Below are 26,816 nucleotides of genomic sequence, written 5' to 3' on the forward strand. Positions count from 1 at the left end.
ATCCACCTCCATCCCATCCATCTCCATCTCCATCCCATCCCATCCCACTCCACCTCCATCTCCATCCCATCTCCACCTCCATTCCATCTCATCCATCTCCATCCCACCCCATCTCCATCCCATCCCATCCCATCCCACCCCACCCCATCCCACCCCTCCCCACCCCTCCTCCCGCCCCTCCCCTCCCCTCCCAGTCCCTCCCAGTCTCTCCCACTCTCTCCCACTCTCTCTCCTCTCTCTCCATGGCCCCCCCCGCGCTGCCCCCCCCCTCAGTCTCGGAGCCGGTCCCGGGCTCGGGGCGGGGGTCCCGGGCTCGCCCCCCCCGGTACCGCAGACACCCCAAACCCCCCTACTCCTACCTGGCGCTCATCGCCCTCGTCATCCGCGCCGCCCCCGGCCACCGCCTCAAGCTCGCGCAGGTACCGGACACCGGGACCCCTCCGGGACCCCCCCGGGACCATCCCGGTCCACCCCCGGGACACCTCTTTCCCCCCATCTGCGGGACACGGGACGCCCCGGGACCCCCCAACTACAGGACCTCCCCATCACCTACGGGACACCGGGACGCCTCGGGACCCCCCCTACTACAGGACCTCCCCATCACCTACGGGACACCGGGACACCCCCAGACCCCCCCATCTACCGGACACGGGACCCCCTCTGCCCCACCTCTACTACAGGACCTCCTCACCACCTACGGGACACGGGACCCCCCCCAGACCCCCCTTCCATCTACGGGACACGGGACCCCCCGGGACCCCCCCCCCTTACTACGTGACCCCCCCCACCACCTACAGGACACCGGGACCCCCCCAGACCCCCTCTGGAACCCTTCGGGACCCCCCGCCCCGCCCCCCCCCCCCCCATCTACGGGACCCCCCAGGGGTCCCCCCTATCTACGGGACCCCCTGAGTCCCCCTACTACGGGACACCCCCCACACCTATAGGACACCGGGACCCCCCCAGGACCCCCCCGTAGACCACCCAAGACCCCCCCCCGCATCTACGGGACACGGGACCCCCTCCCCCGACCTCTCCTGGACCCCCTCGAACCCCCCCCCCCCCGGGACTCCCCCCCGCTTACGGGACTCCCCGGACCCCCCTACTACGGGACCCCCCCAGACCCCCTCGGGACCCGCTTGGGACACGCTGGAACCCCCCCTGGGACCCTCTGGGGACCCCCACTACCACCACATATCGAACACCGGGACCCCCCCTGGACCCCCACGAGACCCTTTCGGGACCCCCTGAGACCACCCCCCACCACCTTCAGCACACTGGGACCCCCCCCCAGACCCCCCCGAGATACCCCCCACCTACAGGACCTATGGGATATGGGACCCCCCCCCCTTATGAGACAAGGGACCCCTCCCCATCTAAGGGACACAGGACCCCCCATGTCGCTCATTCTCGCCCCCCCTTCACACCTTGACCCCCACTCCAGCCCCCCCCCATTCAGCCCTGGTCCACACCCCCCCCCCCCCGGGGCTCCCCTGGGTCCCTCCGCCCGTCCGCCTCGTCGGGGCTGAGAAGCATCGGGTGTGGGGGGGGCAGGAACTGGAGGAACCGGAGCCCCCGGGGGGGGGAAAGGGGGGATTTTGGCGGGGGGGATCCAGTCCGAGGGGGGTGACAAAGGGGGGATTTGGGGGGGGGGAATCCAGCCCTGGGGGGGCAAAGGGGGGATTTGGGGGAGGGATCCAGCCCTGGGGGGGCAAAGGGGGGATTTGGGGGGGGGATCCAGCCCTGGGCGGGGGGGGGGGGGAAACAAAGAGGGGATTTCGGGGGGGGATCCAGCCCTGGGGGGGCAAAGGGGGGTTTTGAGGGGGGGATCAAGTCCTGGGGGGGGACAAACAGGGGATTTGGGGGGGGGGATCAAGCCCTGGTGGGGGCAAAGAGGGGATTTTTTGGGGGGGCAGGATCCTGCCTGGGGCTGGTGGGGAGGTCGGGGTTGGGGGGGGCACAATGGGGGGATTGGGGGGGGGGGGTGAGGGAGTCGCCTCCTGCCCCTGGAGGGGGTCAGAGGGGTTTGGGGACACCTCTTGCCCCGGGAGGGGGGGCACAGGGGTCAAGGGGGTCACAGAGAGGGTCATGGGGTCAGGGTCAAGGGGGGCATATAGGGGTCAAGGGGGACTCGGCGGGGGGGGGGCACTGGGGACACTGGGCGTCTGGGGGGGCACGGGGGACACTGGGGGCTCAGGGGGACACTGGGGGGCACAGGGGACATGGGACACTGGGGCACGGAGGGGACACTGGGGATACTGGGAGGCACAAGGGGACACTGGGGACACAGAGCACTGGGGACACTGGGGATCTGGGGGGGCACTGGGAAGGGTACTGGGGGGACCTTGGGGGCATGGGGAGGTTCAAGGGGACACTGAGGGCACAGTGGGGGACACTGGGGGCACGGGGGGGGTCAGGGGGACACTGGGGGGCACCGGGGACATGGGACACTGGGGTACACTGGGGCATGGAGGGGACACTGGTGGGCACCGGGGGCACAGTGGGGTTCAAGGGGACACTGGGGACATGGGACACTGGGAGGCACTGGGCACACTGGGGGCACAGGGGGGTCAGGGGACCACAAGGGACATTGCGGGGTGAGGGGGACACTGGGGGACACTGGGAGGCACAGGGCGACACGGGACACTGGGGGCACGTGGGGGAGTCAGGGGGACACTGGGAGATACTGGGAGGCAGAAGGGGGGCACTGGGGACACTGGGAGGCACAAGGGGACACTGGGGAATAAGGGGGGCACTGGGGGGTTGGGGACATTGGGGGCACTGGGGGACACTGGGGGGTCACTGGGTGGCACGGGGGGGGCACACTGGGAAGCACAGGGGGATACTGGAGGGGACTGGGGGGCACTGGGGACAGAGGGAGGTCGCATGCAGTGTCCCGCCGGGTCCCCGCGGGGGGTGGCGCCGGGGGGAAGGGGGGGTTGTTGGCGGCTGTCGCCACTATCGCCGTTGTCGCCTTGTCGCCACCGCCCCTCCCCCCCCCATCCCCATCCCCCACCCCCGGAGGGGACCCGGGAGGGGGAGGGGGGACCCGGGGCATCCGGATCCCCCGGGGGAAGCACTGGGATGGGGGGCTGGGATGGACTGGGAGCACTGGGATGAGGGCTGGGATGAACTGGGAGCACTGGGATGGGGGGCTGGGATGGACTGGGAGCACTGGGATGGGGGGCTGGGATGGACTGGGAGCACTGGGATATGAATCTGGGATGGACTGGGAGCACTGAGATGGGGAGCTGGGAGCACTGGGATGGAGGCTGGGATGGACTGGGAGCACTGGGATGTGGGGTGGGGCTGTACTGGGAGCACTGGGGAGCTGTGGCAGGGCACTGGGCTGTACTGGGAGTACTGGGATATGGGGCTAGGGCTGTACTGGTTGCACTGGGGAGCTGTGGCAGGGCACTTGGCTGTACTGGTTGTACTGGGAGCACTGGGATGTGGAGCTAGGCTCTACTGGGAGCACTGGGGAGCTGTGACTGGACGTTGGACTGTACTGGGAGCACTGGGATGAGGTGCTGGGGCTCTACTGGGAGCACTGGGGAGTCAATGGCAGGGCACTGGGCTGCACTAAGCTGTACTGGGGCTGCGTTGGGCTGTACTGGGAGCACTGGGATGTGGGGCTAAGGCTCTACTGGGAGCACTGGGGAGCTGTGGCAGGGCACTGGGTTGTACTGGGAGCACTGGGATGAGGTGCTGGGGCTCTACTGGGAGCACTGGGGAGTCAATGGCAGGGCACTGGGCTGCACTAAGCTGTACTGGGGCTGCGTTGGGCTGTACTGGGAGCACTGGGATGTGGGGCTAAGGCTCTACTGGGAGCACTGGGGAGCTGTGGCAGGGCACTGGGTTGTACTGGGAGTGCTGGGATGTACTGGGAGCACTGGGATGTGGGGCTGAGGCTGTACCGGGAGCACTTGGGAGCTGTGGCAGGGCACTTGGCTGTACTGGTTGTACTGGGAGCACTGGGATGTGGGGCTAGGCTGTACTGGGAGCACTCTGGAACACTGGGAAGCTGTGACTGGACATTGGACTGTACTGGGAGCACTGGGATGAGGTGCTGGGGCTCTGCTGGGAGCACTGGGGAGTCATGGCAGGGCACCGGGCTGCACTAAGCTGTACTGGGGCTGCACTGGGCTGTACTGGGAGCACTGGGAAGCTGTGCCAGGGTACTGGGCTGTACTGGGAGCACTGGGATGTGGGGCTAGGACTCTACTGGGAGCACTGGGGAGCTGTGGCAGGGCACTTGGCTGTACTGGTTGTACTGGGAGCACTGGGATGTGGAGCTAGGCTGTACTGGGAGCACTGGGGAGCTGTGCCAGAGCACTGGGCTGTACCGGGAGCGCTGGGATGTGGGACTGGGCTGTACTGGGAGCACTGGGCTGTACTGGGAGCACTGGGATATGGGGCTGGGGCTGTACTGGGAGCACTGGACTATACTGGGAGTACTGAGATGTAGGGCTGGGGCTGCAGTGGGAGCCCTGGGGAGCTGTGGCCGGGTACTGGGTTGTACTGGGAGCACTGGGAGCCCACCCCACATCCACAGATCCTGCAGCGGATCCGGGCGCTGTTCCCGTTCTTCGGGGGGGGGGTACCAGGGCTGGAAGGACTCCGTGCGCCACAACCTCTCCTCCAACCCCTGCTTCGCCAAGGTGGGGACACTGGGAGGCACTGGGGGGCACTGGGAGGGTCCTTGGGCTGGGACTGGGGGGCACTGGAAAGGGACATGGGGTGGGAAACACACTGGGGGGGGTCATGGGGTGGGGGGGCACTGGGGGGGAGTCTATGGGGTGGAGGGGGCACTGGGGGGGTCCATAGGTTGGGACTGGGGGACACTGGGAGGGTCCATAGGGTGGGACTGGGGGGCACTGGGAGGGTCTATATGGTGGGACTGGGGGGCACTGGGAGGGTCCATAGGGTGGGACTGGGGGGCACTGGGGGGGTGGAGGGGGTGTCCATGGGACGGGGGATGTGAGAGGGTACAAGGGGGCATGGGGGGGTCCCTGGGGTAGGGGGGCACTGGGGGGTCTATGGGGTGGAGTGGGCACTGGGAGGGTCCATAGGGTGGGACTGGGGGTCACTGGGGGGGTGAAGGGGGTGTCCATGGGGTGAGAGATGTGAGAGGGTACAGGGGGGCTTGGGGGAGTCCCTGGGGTGGGGATAATGGGGGGGGCCCATGGGGTAGGGGTGCACTGAGGGGGGTCCATAGGGTGGGACTGGGGGGTACATGGAGGGGGGGTCCCTGGGGTGGGGGGGCACTGGAGGGGGATCCTTGGGATGGGGACGCACTAGGAGGGGCGGTGGGGTGGGACTGGGGTGCACTGGGGGGGGGGGGGCGCATCCTTGAGAGGAGGGGGGCATAGGGTGGGGGGCACAGAGGGAGTCCAAGGGGGTCCTGGGGTGCAGTGTGGGGGTCCTGGGGTGCAGCCATTGGGGATCCTGGGGTGCAGCCATTGGGGGGTCTAGGGTGCAGTGTGTGGGGGTCCTGGGGTGCAGCCATTGGGGGTCCTGGGGTGCAGTGGGGGGATCCTGGGGTGCAGCCATTGGGGGTCCTGGGGTGCAGTGGGGGGATCCTGGGACGCAGTGGGGGGGTCCTGGGGTGCAGCCACTGGGGGGCTGGTTTGCAGTAGGGGTGGGGTCCTGGGGTGCAGCCATTGGGGGGTCTGGGGCACAGTGGGGGGGGGAGTCCTGGGGTGCAGTGGGGGTTCCTGGGGTGCAGCTTTTGGGGGGTCTGGGGTGCAGTGGGGGGGTCCTGGGGTGCAGCCATTGGAGGGTCTAGGGTGCAATGTGGGGGGTCCTGGGGTGCAGTGGGGGGGTCCTGGGGTGCAGCCATTGGGGGTCCTGGGGTGCAGCCATTGGGGGTCTTGGGGTGCAGTGGGGGGGTCCTGGGGTGCAGCCATTGGGGGTCTTGGGGTGCAGCCATTGGGGGTCTTGGGGTGCAGTGGGGGGTCCTGGGGTGCAGTGGGGGGTCTCTCCTCACTTTGCCCCCCACCCCCCCAGGTGCTGAAGGACCCCTCCCGGCCCAAGGCCAAAGGCAATTACTGGACGGTGGACGTGAGCCGCATCCCCCCCGCCGCTCTGCGCCTCCAGAACACAGCGGTGGCGCGGGGTGGGGGCGCCCCAACTTTTGCCCGTGACTTGACCCCCTTCATCCTCCAAGGCCACCCTTATCCCCCAACACCCCCCCTCGACCCCCCCAAACCCCCCCCTTCCACCTTCTCCATCGCTTCTTTGCTCAGAGAATTCCCTGAGGGGGAGGGAACCCCCCAAATAGAGGGGGGGCAACACCCTTCCGCTTCATTTTGGGAGGCTGCACCCCTTTTTCCCCTCTGGGTGCCCCCACCTCCTTGTGGGAAAGCAGTGGGGGGGTCTGACCCTAAGGGGGGTCCCCACGCGATGCCCCACCTCCCAAATTGGGGGCAGCTCCCCACCTCCTACAGCACCTCGGTGGCCCCCAACGCTGTGGCCCCCCCTTGTGGCACCCCCTTCCTCTCCTTGAGGTGGGGGGTGCTGCCCCCCAGCCCCCCAAAACCCCTCGGCGTCCCCTCAGACCCCAAATCTGAGGAAGGGGGGGCACAGGCGATGCCCCCCAACAAAAGCATCTTCGATGTCTGGCTCAGTCACCCCGGGGACACTGTGAACCCCGCACTGCACGGGTAGCACCCACCCCCCAAAAATGGGGGGCAAACACACACCCCCCTGAACCTCCTCCTGCAACATTCGGGCCCCTCCGCACCCATTGGGACCCCCCTGCACACATTCAGACCCCCCCTCGGACCCATTGGGACCCCCCGGCACAGATTCAGACCCCCCCTCGGACCCATTGCGACACCCCTGCACCCATTGGGATCCCCCCTTGCCCTCCATTGGGACCCCCCTCGGACCCATTGGGACCCCGCTGCACACATTGGGACCCCCCCCTTGCCCCTATTAGGACCCCCCTGCCCCCACTGGGACCCCCCCCCCCCCGCACACATTCAGACCCCCCCTGCACCCATTGAGACCCCCCCAGGACCCATTGGGACCCCCCTCAGACCCATTTGGACCACCCTGCACCCATTGGGACCCCCCCTTGCCCTCTATTGGGACCCCCTCAGACCCATTGGGACCCCCCTGCACCCGTTGGGACCCCCTCTTGCCCCCACTGGGACCCCCACCTGCACACATTCAGACCCCTCCCCCTCCATTGGGACCCCCCCCTGCACACATTCAGACCCCCCCAGACCCACTGGGACACCACTGCACCCATTGAGACTCCCCAGGACCCATTGAGACCCCCCCCAAAGCACCCACTTGAACCCCCCCTGTACCCAGAAGTGACCCCTGCACCCCCACTGTCTGTGTCCCCGCCACTGCGCACACTGTCCTTGTCACCCCCCACCTCCCCCCCCCCATCCAAAATGGGACCCAATAAAGAGCAGATGGTGACACTGAGGGGGGTGTCGGTGTCACTGGGAGGGGGGGACAGGGAGGGGTGAACCCACACTACACGGCACCCCCCAACCCCCATCCCAGTGCCCCCTGTGCTCCCAGTACCCCATTTCACCCAGTGTCCCCAGGTCCTGTTCCCCCACTGACCTCAATGTTCCCAGTGCTCCCAGTACCCCCAGTGCCCCTGTTCCCCCACTGACCTCAATGTTCCCAGTGCTCCCAGTACTCCCAGTGCCCCTGTACATCATTGCACTCAGCACCTCCAGTGTTCCCAGTACCCCTGTTCCCCCACTGACCTCAATGTTCCCAGTGCTCCCAGTACCCCCAGTGTCCCTGTTCCCCCACTGACCTCAATGTTCCCAGTGCTCCCAGTACTCCCAGTGCCCCTGTACATCATTGCACCCACTGTCCCCAGCAACCCCTTTGCTCCCAGTGCCACTGTTCCCCCACTGACCTCAATGTTCCCAGTGCTCCCAGTACCTCCAGTGCCCCTGTACCCCATTGCACCCAGTGTCCCCAGCAACCCCTTTGCTCCCAGTGCCACTGTTCCCCCACTGATCTCAATGTTCCCAGTTCTCCCAGTACCCCCAGTGCCCCTGGGGGTACTTCATTGCACCCCCCCAACATCTGCCTCCCCTCTCTGCACCCCCTGTACCCCCATCTCTGCACCCCCTGTACCCCCTCATCCCTGCCTCCCATCCCTGCCCCCATCCCTGCACCCCAAAACCCCACCCTGGACCCACATCCCTGAACCCCATTTCTGCACCTCGATGCACCCCAAAACCCCATCCTGGACCCACATCCTTGCACCCCATCTCTGCATCCCCCTCCCTGCCCTCACCCCCACCCTCCCCCTTGCACTTCCATCCTTGCACCCCATCTCTCCCCCCCACTCCTGCACCCCCATCCTGCACCTCATCCCTTTTCTCCACCCCTGCACCCCAAAACCCCCTCCGGACCCACATCCCTGCACAGCACCCCCCCATCCTTGCACCCTCATCCTTGCACCCCATCCCTCCCTCCCACTCCTGTACCACCCTGCACCCCAAAACCCCACTCTGGACCCACATCCTTGCACCCCATCTCTGCATCCCCCTCCCTGCCCTCACTCCCACCCCTCCCCTTGCACCCTCATCCTTGCACCCCATCCCTCCCCCCCACTCCTGTCCACCCCCATGCACCCCAAAACCCCATCCTGGACCCACATCCTTGCACCCCCATCTCTGCATCTCTCTCCCTGCCCTCACCCCCACCTCCCCCCTTGCACCCCCATCCTTGCACCCCATCCCTCCCCCACACTCCTGCACCCCCCCTGCACCCCAAAACCCCACCCCGGACCCACACCCCTGCACTCACGTCTCCGCACCCCCCCTCCCTGTCCACCCTGCACCCCCCCTTTCTCCCTCCCCCCATCCCTGCCCCCCCCCCCCCTTTCCTCCCCCCTCCATTCCCATTCCCATTCCCACCCCGCCCCCCGCCGGCGCCCCGGGTCCTTTGCACAACAAAGGGCGGCGACACCGGGACTGGGAGGAAGGGGAGATACTGGGAGGGGGGTACTGGGGTGGGGGGGGATAATGAGGGGGGGAATAATGGGGGGGGAGTGAGACATTGTGAGGGGGATAATGGGGGGTGAAGGGGCAATGGAAGGATGGGGGGGGCAATGGGAGGCTGGGAGCACTTGGGGACTGGGAGCACTGGGGACACTGGGGAGGGTGTGATGGGGTACTGGGTGTGATGGGGTAGAGGGGTACTGGGGGCAATGGGTGGAATGGGGTACTGGGAACACTGGGGCTGCTGGGATACTGGGTGCAATGGGGTACAGGGGTCCTGGAAGCACTGGGGGCACTGGGTGCAATGGGGTACAGGGGTACTGGAAGCACTGGGGGCACTGGGTGGAATGGGGTACTGGGAACACCGGGGCTACTGGGATACTGGGTGCAATGGAGTACAGGGGTACTGGGAGCACTGGGGGCACTGGGAGCACTGGGGGTACTGGAGGTGCTGGGGGTACTGGGTGCAATGGGGTACAAAGGCACTGGGAATACTGAGGGCACTGGGGTTGCTAAGGTACTGGGTGCAGTGGGTGGAATGGGGTACGGGGCACTGGGAGCACTGGGAATACTGGGGTCAGTGGCGTCACAGGGGCACTGGGGGTACTGGGAACACTGGGGCTGCTGGGGTACTGGGTGCAATGGATACAATGGAGTACTGGGAGCACTGGGGAGTACTGGGAGCACTGGGGAGCACTGGGAGCATTGGGTGCAATGGGGTACAGGGGTACTGGGAACACTGGGGTTGCTAGGGTACTGGGTGCAATGGGGTAATGGGAGCACTGGGAGCATTGGAAGCAATGGGGTACTGGGTGCAATGGAGTACTGGGAGCATTGGGAGCAAAGGGGTACAGGGGTACTGGGAACACTTGGGTTGCTAGGGTACTGGGTGCAGTGGAATACTGGGAGCACTGGGGAGCACTGGGTGCAATGGAGTACTGGGAGCACTGGGGAGCACTGGGAGGATTGGGTGCAATGGGGTACTGGGAGCACTGGGTGCAATGGGATACTGGGTGCAATGAAGTACTGGGAGCACTGGGTGCAATGGGGTACAGGGGTACAGGGAGCACTGGGTGCAATGGGGTACAGGGGTACTGGGAACACGGGTTGCTAGGGTATTGGGTGCAGTGGAATACTGGGAGCACTGGGGAGCACTGGGTGCAGTGGGGTAGGGGTACTGGGAACACTGGGGTTGCTGGGGTACTGGGTGCAATGGAGTACTGGGGGCACTGGGTGCTATGGGGTACAGGTGTACTGGGGGCACTGGGAGCTCTGGGGTTGTTGGGTGCTATGGGGTACAGGTGTACTGGGGGCACTGGGAGCTCTGGGGTTGCTGGGGGCAATGGGCATACTGGGAGCACTGAGGGGGAACTGGAAACACTGGGGTACTGGGAGCACTGGAAAGCACTGGGAGTACTGGGGGCGGTGGGAGCACTGGGGGTGCAGGTGATACTGGGAGTGCTGGGTGCAATGAGGTAAGGCGGGACTGGGAGCACTGGGGGCACTGGGGTGATTCCAAGGGCACTGGGGGTGCAGGAGGTGCTGGGGGCACTGGATGCAATGGGGTACAGGGGTACTGGGAGCACTGGAAGTACTGGGATACTGGGATAGGGGAAACACTGAGGGTGCTGGGGATACTGGGTACAATGGGACACGGGGTGCTGGGGGCACTTAGGGGCACTGAGAATACTGGGGACGCTGGGTGCAATGGGGTACAGGGGTACTGGGAGTACTGGATGGCACTGGGAGCACTGGGTGCAATGGGGTACAAGGATACTGGGAGCACTGGGGGTCACTGGGAGCACTGGGGTGACTACTGGGAGCACTGGCGGCCGAGCTCCGCCCCTCCCCGGGGGTCCCGATAACGCCCGGCGCCTCCGTGTCGCTGCCCGCGGGGATCAGGGGGCGTGGCCACGCGCGAAGGGGGCGTGACCAGGAAACTCAACACTACACGGAGGGGGCGCGGTCACGGGATGAAAGGCAGCACGTGGAGGGGTGTGGCCACAACATCAATTGCGTAGATGAGAGGGCGTGGTTAAGTAGAGGGGGCGTGACCACGGAAATAAAGGTAGCGTGGAGAGGCGTGGCCCCGGTATAGGGGGCGAGTCAATAGAAAGGGGGCGTGGTTATAGAGTGAGGGCGTGGCTTGGGCGCAAAGGGGCGTGATCACATGACAGGAGGGCGTGGCCAATGACTGGGGGCGTGGTCACGGGGCGAAGGGTAGGACCTGGGCAGGGGGCGTGGCCATGGGGACAGGGAGGGGGGAATTTGGGACAATCTCCAGCCTTGGGGACATCGGGGGGGGGGGGGGTGTGTCTGGGTCACCCCTGGGCTTGGGGACATTGGGGGGGAGGGGCTGAGGAGCACCCCCAGTGACCCTAGTGACCCCAGTACCTGGGGGACCCTAATCCTAGGGAATCCTGCTGCCGTGGGGACCCCAACCCCAGTAACCCCAATTCCTGGGGGGACCCCGACCTCAATGGCACCAATGACCCCAATGACCTCAATGACCCCAATGACTTGTGTACCTCAACCCTAATGACCCCAATTCCTGGGGGACCCCTACCCGACTGACCCCCCTGCCCAGGGGACCCCGACCCTCCCCCCGCCCCCCCCCCCCAATTCCCTTCCCCTGCGTTTCCCCCTCCACCCTACAGAGGGCGTCAGTGCAGCCCCTTCATTTCCCCTCCGCCATCTTGAGTGTGGCCCCCAGCGCCCTCCCCTCGACGCCATCTTGGGTGTGCCCGTCCCTGGAAGCGTATCTCTTTAACAGCGCTTCGCCTTCCCACCCACTTCCGGTATAAACCGGAAGTGTGGTCCGTTGCTATGGCGGCGGCGGCGGCCACGCCTCCAGGAGCGGCTGCGAAGCGGGCGGGGCCGGGTACGGGGGGGGTTGGGGACATCAGGGGGGTTTGGGGACGTCGGGGGGGATACAGGGGACACGGGGGGACACGGGGGACACCGGGGGGAGTTGGGGATATTAGAGGGGTTGGGGACATCAGGGGGCGTTTGGGGACATTGGGGGCATCGGGGGGGGTTGGGGACATCGAGGGGGACAGGGGACATTGGGGGGGTTGGGGACATCGGGAGGGGTTGGGGACATCGGGGGGCACAGGGGACATCGGGGGGTTGGGGACAACAGGGGCGTTTGGGGACATCGGGGGCATCGGTGGGGGTTGGGGACGTCGGGGGACAGGGGACATCGGGGGGGTTGGGGACATCGGATGGGGTTGGGGACAGCAGGAGGCGTTTGGGGACATTGGGGGCATCGGGGATTGGGGACATCGAGGGGGACAGGGGACATCGGGGCGGTTGGGGACATCGGAGACGACAGGGGACATCAGGGGTTGGGACAACGGGGGTTTGGGGACATCGGGGGCTGGGGACAACAGAAGGATTTGGGGACATCAGGGGAGACAGGAGACATTTGGAAGGGTTGGGGACATCGGGGGGTTTGGGGACATCGGGGGGACAGGGGACATCAAGGGGGTTGGGGACATTAGGAGTGGTTGGGGACATCGGGGGGGTTGGGGACACCAAAAGGGACACGGGGAGTTGGGGACACCAGGGGATTTGGGTATACGGGGGTGTTTGGGGACACTGGGGGGCCCTGGGGACATAGGGGGGGTTGGGGACACACTAGGACTTGGGGACAGCCTTGACCTTGGGGACATTGGGGGGTTTGGGGACATTGGGGGGTTGGAGACATCAGGGGGTGTTTGGGGACACGGGGAGTGTTGGGGACATTGCGGAGGGGAGTGGGGACATCAAGTGGTGTTTGGGAACATTGTGGGGGTTTGGGGACATCAGGGGGTGTTTGGGGACACAGGGAGTGTTGGGGACATTGGGGTTTGGGGACATCGGGGGGGTTGGAGACATTGTGGGGGGGGTTGGGGACATCAGGGGGTGTTTGGGGACACGGGGAGTGTTGGGGACATTGGGGTTTGGTGACATCGGGGGGGTTAGGGACATTGTGTGTGGGGGTTGGGGACATCAGGGGGTGTTTGGGGACACGGGGAGTGTTGGGGACATTGGGGTTTGGTGACATCGGGGGGTTTGGGGACATCAGGGGGTGTTTGGGGACATTGTGGGAGGGGTTGGAGACATCAGGGCGTGTTTGGGGACACGGGGAGTGTTGGGGACATTGCAGGGGTGTGGGAACATCAGGGGGTGTTTGGGGACATTGTGTGTGGGGGTTGGGGACATCGGGGGGTGTTTGGGGACACGGGGAGTGTTGGGGACATTGGGGTTTGGGGACATCAGGGGGTGTTTGGGGGCATTGTGTGGGGGGTGTTGGGGACACGGGGATTTGGGGACACTTTGGGGAGGGTCCCAACTCCTCCTCAATGAACGTCCGGGTGTTTTCCGAGCAGCTGCCCGTGCTCCGGTGCCATCGGCAAAGGCCGTTCGGCAACGCTGGGAACGAAGCCGCGTTCGTCCCCTTCAGGTGCTCCGAGATTCCAAGATTTGGGATTTAAGGATGGATTTTGGGGGAGGGAAAACAAACCACACCGATAGCGTTGGATCCGTTTTTTCCCGGTGGAACCCAAAGGCTCCGGTGATGGTGGCATTCAGGCGATTCCGCTCACCGGTTTCAGCAAGGATTTACCGTTCCGGAGGGATTTAAGCCGGGATTAAGGCAAAGGAATTTCTTGTCGTGCCGGACTTTGCCCGGTGCCTCCCAGGCGAAGCCGGTTTGGGGAACACGGGGCGCCGGTTCAGCCGGAATCCGCCCGTTCCTGCTCGGCCCATCCCGCCGGGCGATGCCGGCGTTGGGGCGAGGCGCTCGCCTCCGGCTTTGCCGGTAAAACCGTGCCAAACCGACACATCCCGACGGAGCTGGGCCACTCCGGGATGGCCGTTGTGGAAAGAGGGACCTTTTCCCGGTGACCCTTTGAGATTCCTGGCTGTGCCGGCTTTCACCGGGACACGGCGGCTTTGGCAAAACCGTCTCCTCGCTCGGAGCCTGAGGGAATTCCTATTAATTCGGATTGTAGGTCAATCCCGGATTGGAAAAACAGCGAAACAGGTGTAGGGTTGGATACGATGCGGCTCTTCCCGGTAAAGCTGGGCTGTGCCGAGCCTTTTCTGTTCCGGTAATGATTCCTTTCGCCTTATCCCATAGGATTCGGCACACAAAGCTCATCCCAGAGCTGCCGGAGGCTCGGCGCGGTGATATCCGAGAAGCTGCCTGGCTCTTTGCCTATCGGTTTTCCAAGGTGGATACTTGGCACCTCGGTGACACCGGAGCGGTGGCGGCTGCTGGATGCTCGGCAAACATTTCCGGAGAGTGGGAAGACAGGAAGACGCCGGGATAAAGAGTTGGGATCGGATAAGTCTCCGGCTTTCCTCCTCTGTGCCTTCGCATCCGGCTCCGGCTCCAAGCACGAGGTGCCGGGAGCGGCTCCCAAACCCTGGATCCTGGTTTTTGGTGCTGGAAAAGGGAACAAAGAGCTCCCGTGGGTGATGATTTGGCGACGCCGATCGCTGTCTCCGAAGCCTGTGGTGAAACGCTGGCAAAACCTTGGGATAGAGGGATAAAGGCAAGCGCGAACTGGGTGATGCTGGTAGGGCAACCGGTAGCGCCGTCCGTCATTCCAAGCGGGATACACTCTGTTTTCCGGCCAAACTCTTGGCCATGGCGGAACACTCGGAGCTGGTGGCGGAGATGCCGACGGTGGCGCGGCTGAGCACCCCGGAGCGGCTCAAACACGCCCAGAAACGCCGGGCCCAGCAGCTGAAAAAGTGGGCGCAGGTGGAAAAGGAAACGCCGGGAAGCGAGAGGAAGAGGAGGAGGAGGAAGAGCAACAGCCATGGGAAAAGCGTGGCATTCCCTGCCAGCGTTCGGCTCTTGGAAGCAGCCGCCCGGCATGACGCCGAAGAAGGTGAGTGCCGGTGGCGGAGACGGCCAAATGTAGGGATTCAGGGAACCTCAGAGCGCTGAAATGCCGAAATCAACCGGATTTGGGGTTCAAATGAGCCGTAAATCCCACTTTTGCTTCCAAATAGCCCTGAAAAGGACGTGGCGGCATGGAGCCGGTATCCCTAAATCCGGCTACGGCACGCAGCAACCCGTATCCCGCTCAGTGCCGGGTGCCTGAGTGTTTGGCGTTGGCATGGCGAGTCCAAAGTCACAGTCCAAATGCCGGCGCTGGGTTGAATGCTGTCAGGATGCTCCGAGGTGCCGGCAGGGCTCTAAAATCCTCCTTTTCTTCACAGTCCGGGAATTCCTGCGGAGCGGAATCAGCCCGGACCTCTGCAATGAGGACGGCCTCACCGCACTGCACCAGGTAAACCGCGCCGGCACTGTTCTGGTTGCTCCGGTTTCTCCTCCTCTATCCTTTCCATCCCATTCAAAGGGTCCGTTTGGGAATGTTGGGCTTTGGTGTCACCGGAGGTTGGAAATAGATGATCTTTAAGGTCGTTTCCAACCCAAACCATTCCATGATTCTATGATTCTATGAGCGACAACGTGCGCTCGGAGACCAGAAACCATCCGTGTCCTGGGCTGCATCCAAAGCGGCGTGGCCAGCACGGAGGGAGGGGATTCTCCACCTCTGCTCCTCTCGGGAGACCTCCTCTGGAAGATTGGGTCCAGGTCTGGAATCCTCACCAGGAGAAGGAGATGGAGCTGTTGGAATGGGTCCAGAGGAGGCTCCAAGGATGATCTGAGGGCTGGAGAACGTCCCATGCAAGGACAGGCTGGGAGTTGGTGTGGTTCATCCTGGAGAAGGCTCCGAGGAGACCTTGGAGTGACCTTTTAGAACCTGAAGGAGCTCCAAGAAAGCTGAGGGAGGGACTTTCTCCAAAGGCTTGGAGTGATAGGACAAGGAGGAATGGGGATAAACTGGAGAAGGGCAGATTTTGACTGGACGTGAGGAAGAATTTCTTCACCATGAGGGTGGGGAGACACTGGCAGAGGTTTCCCAGGGAAGTTGTGGCTGCGCCATCCCTGGAGGTGTTGAAGACCAGGTTGGATGGCCCTTGGGCAGCCGGATCCAGTGGGAGGTGTCCCTTCCCATCACAGGGGGGTTGGAACTGGATGATCTTTAAGGTTCCTTCCAACCCAAACCATTCCATGATCCTATTCTATGATTCTATGAGCGGCACGGTTGTGCTGGGAATGATATTGGCATCCCTTTTGGCATCACCCAACGCAACTGGATCCACATTCCTCCTGTCCAAATCCATCCTAGAGGGATTTAGGGATGCGTTGGGGTTGGATCTCGCTCCGTCACCGCCTCCGGTGCTTCCTCCCTTGCCAGTGCTGCATTGACGATGCCGGAGAAGTGGTGATGGCGCTGCTGGAAGCCGGAGCTGACGTCAATGCGCAGGATAGCGAACTCTGGACGCCACTCCACGCCGCCGCCACTTGTGGCCACCTTTGCCTCGTCCGGCTCCTCATCCAACGGTACGGAGGCTCCATCCGGGCTGGGAATGCCAAGAAGTTGGCACTGCGGTGGCCTTGACCTCCCTGTCTCTTCCCAATCCAGCGGCGCCGACCTTCTCGCCGTTAATTCTGACGGGAACATGCCCTACGACCTGTGCGAAGACGAAGCCACCCTCGACTGCATCGAGACCGCCATGGCCGAGCAGGGTGAGCTGTGCCACGCCGGAAAACCGGGATCGGCATCCGGATGGGGGTGGGAATGTGGTAGGGCCTGATATTCCCTCTGTCACTCGTTTCACTCCGGTAGGAATCACCCAGGAGAAGATTGAGGAGGCTCGTGGCGCCACGGAGCGCGGCATGGTGCAGGAAATCCGGCAGCTGGTTGAAGCCGAAGCTGATCTGGATGCTCCGCGGGGTCACGGAGCCACGCTGGTAGGTGGGAAAATGCCGGGAATGGGAGATGCCAGCGGCTGTGCCGATCCCAACCAGATCCATGTCATTGCCGGTAGCTCCACATCGCGGCGGCCAATGGTTACGTGGAGGCGGCGGAGCTGCTCTTGGAGCACCGGGCCGGCGTCGGAACCCGGGATGAGGATGGCTGGGAGCCGCTCCATGCTGCCGCGTGCTGGGGACAGGTTGGAGGCTTTGGGATTCGGGCAAATCCCAGTGGATTTTCCATCCGTCACTGCGTTCCCATCTCTCCCTCATTCCCATCCCTCACATTCCTATCCCTCCCCAAATTCCCATCTCTCCCCATCCCTATCCCTCACATTCCTATCCCTCCCCACATTCCCACCCCTCCCCATTCCCATCCCTCCCCACATTCCCATCCTCCCCATTCCCACCCCTCCCTATTCCCATCCCTCCCCACGTTCCTGTTCTCCCGACATTCCCATCTTCCCCATTCCCATCTCTCTCCACAATCCCATCCCTCTCCCTATTTTCATCCCTCCCCACATTTCCATCCTCCCCATTCCCATCCCTCCTCACATTCCCATTCTCCCCACATTCCCATCCCTCCCCACATTCCCATCCCTCCCCACATTCCCATCTCTCCCCACGTTCCCATCCCTCCCCACATTCCCATCCCTCTCCACATTTCCATCTTCCCCATTCCCATCCCTCCCCACATTCCCTTCCTCCACATTCCCATCTGTCTCCCTATTCCCATCCCTCCCCACATTCCCTTCCTCCACATTCCCATCCGTCTCCCCATTCCCATCCCTCCCCACATTCCCATCCTCCCCATTCCAATCCCTCCCCACATTCCCATTGTCCCTACATTCCCATTGTCCCTACATTCCCATCTCTCCCCATTCCCATCCCTCCCCACATTCCCATCCGTCTCCCCATTCCCATCCCTCCCTACATTCCCATCCTCCCCATTTCAATCCTTCCTCACATTCCCATTGTCCCTACATTCCCTTTCTCCCCACATTCCCATCTCTCCCCATTCCCATCCCTTCCTATTCCCATCCCTCCCCACATTCCCATCCTCCCCACATTCCCATCCTCCCCACATTCCCATCCCTCCCCATTCCCATTTATTCCCATTCCCATCTCTCCCCATGTTCTCACCTCATCCAGGTCCTCCTGGTGGAGCTCCTGGTGGCTCACGGTGCCGACCTGGATAGCAAATCCGGGCTGGATGAGACCCCTCTGGGTGAGTCTTGTGGTGATTCCATGGGATCGGGATGGGGGTTGGGAATTCCGGGTGGATCCCGGTGATCCGTGGTGGCCTCGGCAGACGTCTGCGGGGACGAGGACGTTCGGGCCAAGCTGCTGGAGCTCAAGCACAAACGCGCCGCCCTCCTGAAATCCCAGGAGAAGCACAAATCCCTGCTCCAACGGCGCACGTCCAGCGCCGGCAGCCGCGGGTGAGCCGGCACAACCCGCTCCGGTGACATCCCTGTCCCCACGTCCCATCCCTGTGTCCCCATGTCCCATCCTTAAGCTCTCAAGTCCTATCCCCGTGTCACATCCCCGTGTTCCCAGGTCCCAAGTCCTATCCCCATCCTTATGTTCCCAGGTCCCATCCCTGTGTCCCATCCCTGTGTCGCATCCCTGTGTCCCGTCCGTGTCCCCACGTCCCATCCCTGTGTCCCCATGTCCCATCCCTATGTTCTCAAGTCCTATCCCCGTGTCACATCCCCGTGTTCCCAGGTCCCAAGTCCTATCCCCATCCTTATGTTCCCAGGTCCCATCCCTGTGTCCCATCCCCACGTCCCATCCCTGTGTCCCCATGTCCCATCCCTATGTTCTCAAGTCCCATCCCTGTGTCAATCCTCATGGTCCCAGATCCCAAGTCCTATCCCCATCTTTGTGTTCCCAGATTCCATCCTTGTGTCCCATCCCTGTGTCCCATCCCTGTGTCCCCACGTCCCATCCCTGTGTCCCCATGTCCCATCCCTATGTTCTCAAGTCCCATTCCTGTGTCACATCCTCATGGTCCCAGATCCCAAGTCCTATCCCCATCCTTGTGTTCCCAGGTTCCATCCTTGTGTCCCATCCCTGTGTCCCGTCCCTGTGTCCCCACGTCGCACCCCTGTGTCCCCACATCCCATCCTTGTGCCCCTGTGTCCCCACATCCCATCCCTGTCCCTGTGTCCCATCACTGTTTCCCTACGTCCCATCCCTGTGTCCTGGTGTCCCCTGGTCCCATCCCTGTCACTGTGTCCCTTCGCTCTGTCCTCCTTGGGTCCCATCCCATCCCATCCCATCCCATCCCATCTCATTGCATCCCTGTGTCCCTGTGTCCCAATCCTGTGTCCCATCCATGTGTCCCTATTCCCTATGTCCCATCCCTGTGCCCTTCTCATCCCTGTGTCCCTGTGTCCCATCCCTGTGTCCCCAAGTCCCATCTCCATCTCTGTGTCCCTTTATCCCATCGCTGTGTCCCCCTTGTGTCCCCATCTGTCCCTGTGTGCCATCCCTGCGTCCCTGTGTCCTTTCCTTGACCCTGTGTCCCTGTGTCCCATCCCTGTGTCCCATCCCTACCTCAGTGCTTCCCACCTTGTCCCCATGTCCCATCCTCGTGTCTCTGTGTCCCTTTCCCATCCCTGTGCTCCTATGTCCCACCTCCATTCCCGTGTCCCCCTGTCCATGTCTTCCATCCCTGTGTCCCCACGTCCCATCCCTGTGTCCTCAAGTCTTATCCCCATCCCTGTGTCCCCAAGTCCCATTCCTATGTCCCATCCCTGTGTCCCCCATAGGTCCCATCCCTGTGTCCCATTCCTCTCTCCCCACATCTCATCCCTGTGTCCCATTCCTGTGTCCTCCCCACCGCAGGTCCCATCCTTGTGTCCCCAAGTCCCATCCCTGGTCCCTGTGTCCCATCTCTGTGTCCTTATGTCCCATCCCTGTGTCACATCCTATTATCTCCCACGGGTCCTATCGCTGTGTCCCCAAGTCCCATCCCTGGTCCCCAAGTCCCATCCCTGGTCCCTATGTCCCATCCCTGTGTCCCTGTATCCCATCCTTGTGTCCCCAAGTCCCATCCCTGGTCCCTGTGTCCCATCTCTGTGTCCTTATGTCCCATCCCTGTGTCACATCCTATTATCTCCCACGGGTCCTATCGCTGTGTCCCCAAGTCCCATCCCTGGTCCCCAAGTCCCATCCCTGGTCCCTATGTCCCATCCCTGTGTCCCTGTATCCCATCCTTGTGTCCCCAAGTCCCATCCCTGTGTCCCTGTATCCCATCCCTGTGTCCCTGTATCCCATCCTGTGTGCCATGTCCCATCCTGTGTCCCCACGTCCCATCCCTGTGTCCCCATGTCCCATCTCATGTCCCACCCCATGTCTCATTCCCAGCTCTGCCCATCCTGTGTCCCCATCCCATGTCCCACCCTGTGTCCCATCCATTCTCCCCGTGTCCCACCCTGTGTCCCTTCCCTTCTCCTCGTGTCCCTCCTCGTGTCCCCACTCCATAACCTATCCCTTATCCCTGTGTCCCTCCCTACGTCCCATCCCTTGTCCCTGTGTCCCCGTACCTTCTCCCTGTGTCCCATCCCTAATCCCTGTGTCCCATTCCCTTCCCTGCCCACCTCGTGTCCCGTCCCTTCTCCCCGTGTCCCCTCCGCATGTCCCATCTCTTCTCCCCGTGTCACACCCCACGTCCCATTCCCTTCCCTTCTCCCTGTGTCCCCATCCTGTGTCCCATTCCTGTCCCTTCTCCCCGTGTCCCCATCCCATGTCCCCATCCCGTGTCCCATCCCTTCTCCCCATGTCCCTACTCTGTGTCCCTCTCGGTGTCCTGTCCCCTCTCCCTGTGTCCCATCTCTTCTCCCTGTGTCCACCACATGTCCCATCTTGTGTCCCGTCCCTTCCCCTATGTCCCCACTCCATGTCCCATCCCTTGTCTCCGTGTCCCCACTCTATGTCCTGTCCCCTCTCCCCATGTCCCTTCCCTTCTCCCCGTGTCCCCACCCTGTGTCCCATCCCTTATCTGGGTGTCCCACCCTGTGTCCCCACCCTGTGTCCCACCCCTTATCTGGATGTCCCACCCTGTGTCCCCACCCTGTGTCCTCACCCCATCCCTTGTCCCCATGTCCTGTCCGTTGTCCCTCTGTCTCATCCTTTGTCCCTGTATCCTGTCCCCTGTCCCTGTGTCCCCACTCCATGTCCCTTATCGCTGTGTCGCATCCCTTCTCCCCGTGTCCCCACTCCATGTCCCATTTCTTGTCCCCACGTATGTCCCATCGCTTATCCCCATGTCCCATTCCTTGTCCCCGTATCCTGTCCCCTGTCCCCATGTCCCCACTCCATGTCCCTTATCCCCGTGTCCTGTCCCCTCTCCCCATGTCCCCACTCCGTGTCCCATCCGTTGTCCCCATGTCCCACCCCTTGTCCCTGTGTCCCAACTCCATGTCCCATCCCTTATCCTTGTGTCCCATCCCCACTCCTCATGTCCCCGCTCCATGTCCCCTCCCTTCTCCCTATGTCCCATCCCTTATCCCCATGTCCCGTCCCTTTTCCCCGTGTCCCCACTCCATGTCCCATCCCTTGTCCCCTGTCCCCGTGTCCCATCCCCTGTCCGTGTCCCCACTCCATGTCCCTTATCCCAGTGTCCCGTCCCCTCTCCCCATGTCCCCACTTTGTATCCCATCCTTTGTCCCCGTGTCCCATTCCTTGTCTTTTATCCCCATGTCCCATCCCTTGTCCCTGTGTCCCCACTCCATGTCCCACTCCTTCTCCCCGTGTCCCATCCCTTGTCCCCATGTCCCCACTCCATGTCCCATCTCTTGTCCCCACCCGTGTCCCATCGCTTATCCCCGTGTCCCATTCTTTATCCCTGTCCCCTGTCCCCGCGTCCCCACTCTGTCCTTTATCCCCGTGTCCCGTCCCTTGTCCCCATGTCCCATTCCTTATCCTTGTGTCCTGTCCCCGTGTACCCACTCCATGTCCTTTATCCCCGTGTCCTGTCCCTTGTCCCAGTGTCCCATTCCTTGTCCCCGTGTCCCATCCTGTCCACGTGTCCCCACTCCATGTCCTTTATCCCCATGTCCCATCCCTTGTCCCCGTGTCCCATTCCTTATTGCTCTGTCCCATTCCTTGTCCTTGTGTCCTGTCCCCTGTCCCTGTGTCCTCACTCCATTTCGTTTACCCCCGTGTCCCATCCCTTGTCCCCGTGTCCCATTCCTTATCCCTGTCCCCGCATCCCCACTCTGTGTCCCTTATCCCCATGTCCCATCCCTTATCCCCATGTCCCGTCCCTTATCCCCGTGTCCCATCTCGTCCACGTGTCCCCACTCCCTGTCCTTTATCCCCATGTCCCATCCCTTGTCCCCATGTTCCCACTCCATGTCCTGTCCCTTATCCCCATGTCCTGTCCCGTCCCCGTGTCCCCACTCCATGTCCTTTATCCCCATGTCTCATTCCTTGTCCCTGTGTCCCATTCCTTGTCCCCGTGTCCTGTCCCCTGTATCCGTGTCCCACTCCCTGTCCTTTATCCCCATGTCCCATCCCTTGTCCCCGTGTCTCATTCCTTATCCCTCTGTCCCATTCCTTGTCCTTGTGTCCTGTCCCCTGTCCCCGTGTCCTCACTCCATTTCATTTATCCCCGTGTCCCATCCCTTGTCCCCGTGTCCCATTCCTTATCCCTGTCCCCTGTCCCCGTGTCCCCACTCTGTGTCCTTTATCCCCATGTCCCATCCCTTATCCCCATGTCCCATCCCGTCCACGTGTCCCCACTCCATGTCCTTTATCCCCATGTCCCATCCCTTGTCCCCATGTTCCCACTCCATGTCCTGTCCCTTATCCCCATGTCCTGTCCCGTCCCCGTGACCCCACTCCATGTCCTTTATCCCCATGTCCCATTCCTTGTCCCTGTGTCCCATTCCTTGTCCCCGTGTCCTGTCCCCTGTATCCGTGTCCCCACTCCCTGTCCTTTATCCCCATGTCCCATCCCTTGTCCCCATGTTCCATTCCTTATCCCTCTGTCCCATTCCTTGTCCTTGTGTCCTGTCCCCTGTCCCCACTCCATTTCCTTTATCCCCGTGTCCCATCCCTTGTCCCCGTGTCCTATTCCTTATCCCTGTCCCCTGTCCCCGCGTCCCCACTCTGTGTCCTTTATCCCCATGTCCCGTCCCTTATCCCCGTCTCCCATCCCGTCCACGTGTCCCCACTCCCTGTCCTTTATCCCCATGTCCCATCCCTTGTCTCCGTGTCCCATTCCTTATCCCTGTCCCCTGTCCCCGCGTCCCCACTCTGTGTCCTTTATCCCCATGTCCCATTCCTTGTCCCCGTGTCCTGTCCCCTGTATCCGTGTCCCCACTCCCTGTCCTTTATCCCCATGTCCCATCCCTTGTCCCCGTGTCTCATTCCTTATCCCTCTGTCCCATTCCTTGTCCTTGTGTCCTGTCCCCTGTCCCTGTGTCCTCACTCCATTTCATTTATCCTCGTGTCCCATCCCTTGTCTCCGTGTCCCATTCCTTATCCCTGTCCCCTGTCCCCATGTCCCCACTCCATGTCCTTTATTCCCATGTCCCGTCCCTTGTCCCCATGTCCCATCCCATCTACGTGTCCCCAATCCATGTCCTTTATCCCCGTGTCCCGTCCCTTATCCCCGTGTCCTGTCCCGTCCACGTGTCCCCACTTCCTGTCCTTTATCCCCATGTCCCATCCCTTGTCCCCGTGTCCCATTCCTTATCCCTGTCCCCTGTCCCCGCGTCCCCACTCCGTGTCCTTTATCCCCATGTCCCGTCCCTTATCCCCATGTCCTGTCCTGTCCCTGTGTCCCCACTCCCTGTCCTTTATTCCCATGTCCCATCCCTTGTCCCCATGTTCCCACTCCATGTCCTGTCCCTTATCCCCATGTCCTGTCCCGTCCCCGTGTTCCCACTCCATGTCCTTTATCCCCATGTCCTGTCCCTTGTCCCCATGTCCCGTCCCTTATCCCTGTGTCCTGTCCCATCCACGTGTCCCCACTCCCTGTCCTTTATTCCCGTGTCCCATCCCTTGTTCCCATGTTCCCACTCCATATCCCATCCCTTATCCCCATGTCCTGTCCCGTGTCCCCGTGTCCCCTCTCGGTGTCCCGTGTCCGGCTCCGATCCGGCGTCTCTCCGGCAGGAAGGTGGTTCGTCGCGCCAGCGTCTCGGAGCGGAGCAGCCGATATCGCCGCGAGCACCAGCGCGAGGCCATCGTGTGGCACCGCCAGCGCCGCGACAGCGAGGACGACGTGGGTTGGGGACATCTTGGGGGGTTGGGGACATCTGGGAGGGTTGGGGACATTGTGGGAGTTTGGGGACACGGTGGGGGGGTTGGGGACACGGGGGGGTTTGGGACATTGGAGAGAGGTTTTGGGACATTGTGGGGGTTTGGGGACATTGAGGGGGGTTTGGGGACATTGAGGGGGGTTTGGGGACATTGGAGACTTTGGGAACTCGGGGGTTGGGGACATTGTGGGGGGTTGGGGACATTGGAGAGTTTGGGAACACGGGAGTTGGGGACATTGTGGGGGTTTGGGGACATTGTGGGGGGTTGGGGACATTGAGGGGGGTTTGGGGACATTGGAGACTTCGGGAACATGGGGGTTGGGGACATTGTGAGGGGTTGGGGACATTGAGGGGGGTTGGGGACACGAAGGGGTTGGGGACATTGGAGAGTTTGGGAACACGGTAGTTGGGGACATTGTGGGGATTTGGGGACATTGTGGGGGGTTGGGGACATTGGAGGAGTTGGGGACACGGAGGGGTTGGGGACATTGGAGTGTTTGGGAACACGGGAGTTGGGGACGTTGTGGGGGGTTGGGGACATAGTGGAGTTTGGGGACACGGGGGGGTTTGGGGATATGGGGGGTTGGGGACATTGGAGAGTTTGGGAACACGGGAGTTGGGGACATTGGGGGGGGTTGGGGACAAAGTGGAGTTTTGGGACACGGAGGGGGTTTGGGGACATGGGGGCGTTGGGGACATTGGAGGAGTTGGGGAACACGGGAGTTGGGGACATTGTGGGGGATTGGGGACATTGTGGGGGGTTGGGGACATTGAGGAGGGATTTGGGGACATTGTGGGGGGTTGGGGACATCGGGAGAGTTGGGGACATTGGGAGTTGGGAACATTGGGGAGTTTGGGGACATTGGAGGGTTTGGAGACATTGGGGGGGTTGGGGACATTGGGGGGAGATTGGGGACATTGCAGGGGTGAGGGGGACATGAGGGGGTTGGGGACATCTGGGGGGGTTGGGGACATTGGGGGGATTGGGGACATTGGGGATGGACTTTGTGACAGTGGGGGGGATTTGGGGACATCGGGGAGGGTTTGGTGACAATGGGGGGGAGATTTGGGGACATCAGAGGGAGGTTTGGGGACATTGGAGGGAGTTCAGGTGACATTGGAGGGGATTTGGGGACATCAGGGGGGGATTTGGGAACATTGGAAGGGGGATTTGGGGACACTGGGATGGAATTTGGGGACATGAGGGGGGTGACAGTGTCCCCTCTTCCCTCAGGACCCCCCCCCGGCACCCCCCGAGCCCCCCAACGGCTCCGCGTTGCCCGTACTTTCGGCAGAGTTCGGCGTTGCCGGCACCGGGACCCAACCCCCCGCCCCAACCCTCGCCGCCCTCAAACGGCACCGAGCGGCCACCAAATCCCACCGAGGGCCACCAAATCCCACCGCAAGCGGTCCGGGACCCCCGGAAACCGGCATCACCGATCGGCCTCCGCTCCGGCTCACGGCACCGGCGCAGGAGGCGCCGGTTGGGAAGCATCGGTGCTGCCAGGTGATGTGAGCACCTGCGGGCGCCGTTCGGTGCCGTTTGGCCCCGTTTGGTACCGGTTTGGCCCTAATTGGCACCATTTGGTGACTTTTGACCCTCTTTTGGTGCCATTTTAGGACCCTTTTGGCCCTGTTTGGCACTATTTTGGTGCCTTTTTGGATCCGTTTGGCCCTGGTTTGGCCCTGTTTGGCACCATTTAGTGCCCTTTGGCCCCGTTGGGCACCATTTGGCCCCTTTGGGGGCCATTTCGTGCCCTTTTGGCCCTGTTTGGTGCCGCTTCGGCTCTTTTTTTGGCCCCATTCGCTGCCGTTTTGGACCCACTTTGGTACCATTTGGATCAGTTTGGCCCCATTTGGTGCCAGTTTGGCCCTGTTTTGATGTCATTTTGGACCCGTTTGGGCCCTATTTTGGTGTCATTTTGGATCCGTTTGGCCCCTGTTTGGCATCATTTTGGTGCCTTTTTGGGTCCTTTTGGCCCTATTCTGACCCTGTTTGGCACCGTTTAGTGCCCTTTTGGCACCATTACACCCCATTTTGGGGCCATTTGGTGCCGCTTTGGCCCCGTTTTGGACCCGTTTGGTGCCTTTTAGTGCTGTTTTGGCCCAATTGGTGCCATTTGGTGCCAGTTTGGCCCTGTTTTTCCTGGTGTTGGCCCTGTTTTGCCTGGTGTTGGCCCTGTTTGGCCCTGTTTGGCCTCATTTGGTGCCGTTTTGGCCCTGTTTGGCCTCATTTGGTGCCGTTTTGGCTCTGTTTTGGCCCTGTTTGGCCTCATTTGGTGCCGTTTTGGCTCTGTTTTGGCCCTGTTTGGCCTCGTTTGGTGCCGTTTTGGCCCTGTTTGGCCTCATTTGGTGCCGTTTTGGCTCTGTTTTGGTCCTGTTTGGCCTCGTTTGGTGCCGTTTTGGCCCTGTTTTGGCACCCCTTGGCCGCATTTGGTGCCGTTTCGACTCGGTTTGGTGCCGTTTGGACCCGTTTTGGCCCCCTTTTCCTTGTTTTTAGCCCCCAAAAATGAGGATTTGGAGCCCATTTGGAATCAAAGCTTTGACTTTGGCCACCACCGCGCGTCCGAGTCCGTCTGCGCCCCATAGCGCCTCCCTGCCCCATAGCGCCCCATAGCATCTCCCTTCTCCCTGCCCCATAGCGCCCCGTGGCTCTGCCCCATGGCATCTCCCTGCCCCATAGCGAGCCCCACACATCTGGGGCTGGACCCACGGTTGCCC

At 62.4% G+C, this 26,816-nt stretch overlaps 2 protein-coding genes across 2 annotated transcripts; both read left to right on the forward strand.

Annotated features, from left to right (window-relative positions):
* The first annotated feature begins 242 nt into the window (after positions 1–242).
* On the forward strand, positions 243–6,669 carry FOXH1 (forkhead box H1). Its single transcript, XM_054060667.1, is given in 4 exon segments — positions 243–419; positions 4,556–4,591; positions 4,593–4,661; positions 6,010–6,669. Coding segments are annotated over 4 exon segments (942 nt in total).
* A 6,622-nt stretch (positions 6,670–13,291) lies between these two features.
* On the forward strand, positions 13,292–25,611 carry PPP1R16A (protein phosphatase 1 regulatory subunit 16A). Its single transcript, XM_054058957.1, has 11 exons — positions 13,292–13,437; positions 14,116–14,875; positions 15,210–15,280; positions 16,256–16,401; positions 16,484–16,587; positions 16,688–16,812; positions 16,890–17,015; positions 17,968–18,043; positions 18,128–18,257; positions 23,950–24,058; positions 25,330–25,611. The coding sequence occupies exons 2-11, from the start codon at positions 14,629–14,631 to the stop codon at positions 25,609–25,611; spliced, it is 1,416 nt and encodes a 471-aa protein (XP_053914932.1). The 5' UTR covers positions 13,292–13,437; positions 14,116–14,628.
* The last annotated feature ends 1,205 nt before the right edge of the window (positions 25,612–26,816 follow it).

This window comes from Cuculus canorus, chromosome 2 (assembly GCF_017976375.1).
Source record: "Cuculus canorus isolate bCucCan1 chromosome 2, bCucCan1.pri, whole genome shotgun sequence".
NCBI classification, from domain to species: domain Eukaryota; kingdom Metazoa; phylum Chordata; class Aves; order Cuculiformes; family Cuculidae; genus Cuculus; species Cuculus canorus.

What these genes read in the sequence shown, in the direction of transcription:
- PPP1R16A (XM_054058957.1), top strand. Translation starts at nt 14,629, where the DNA reads ATGGCGGAACACTCGGAGCTGGTGGCGGAGATGCCGACGGTGGCGCGG. An exon ending in CTGCCGCGTGCTGGGGACAG is followed by an intron (nt 17,016 to 17,967) that starts GTTGGAGGCTTT and finishes CACCTCATCCAG; the next exon opens with GTCCTCCTGGTGGAGCTCCT. An exon ending in GCCGCGACAGCGAGGACGAC is followed by an intron (nt 24,059 to 25,329) that starts GTGGGTTGGGGA and finishes CTCTTCCCTCAG; the next exon opens with GACCCCCCCCCGGCACCCCC.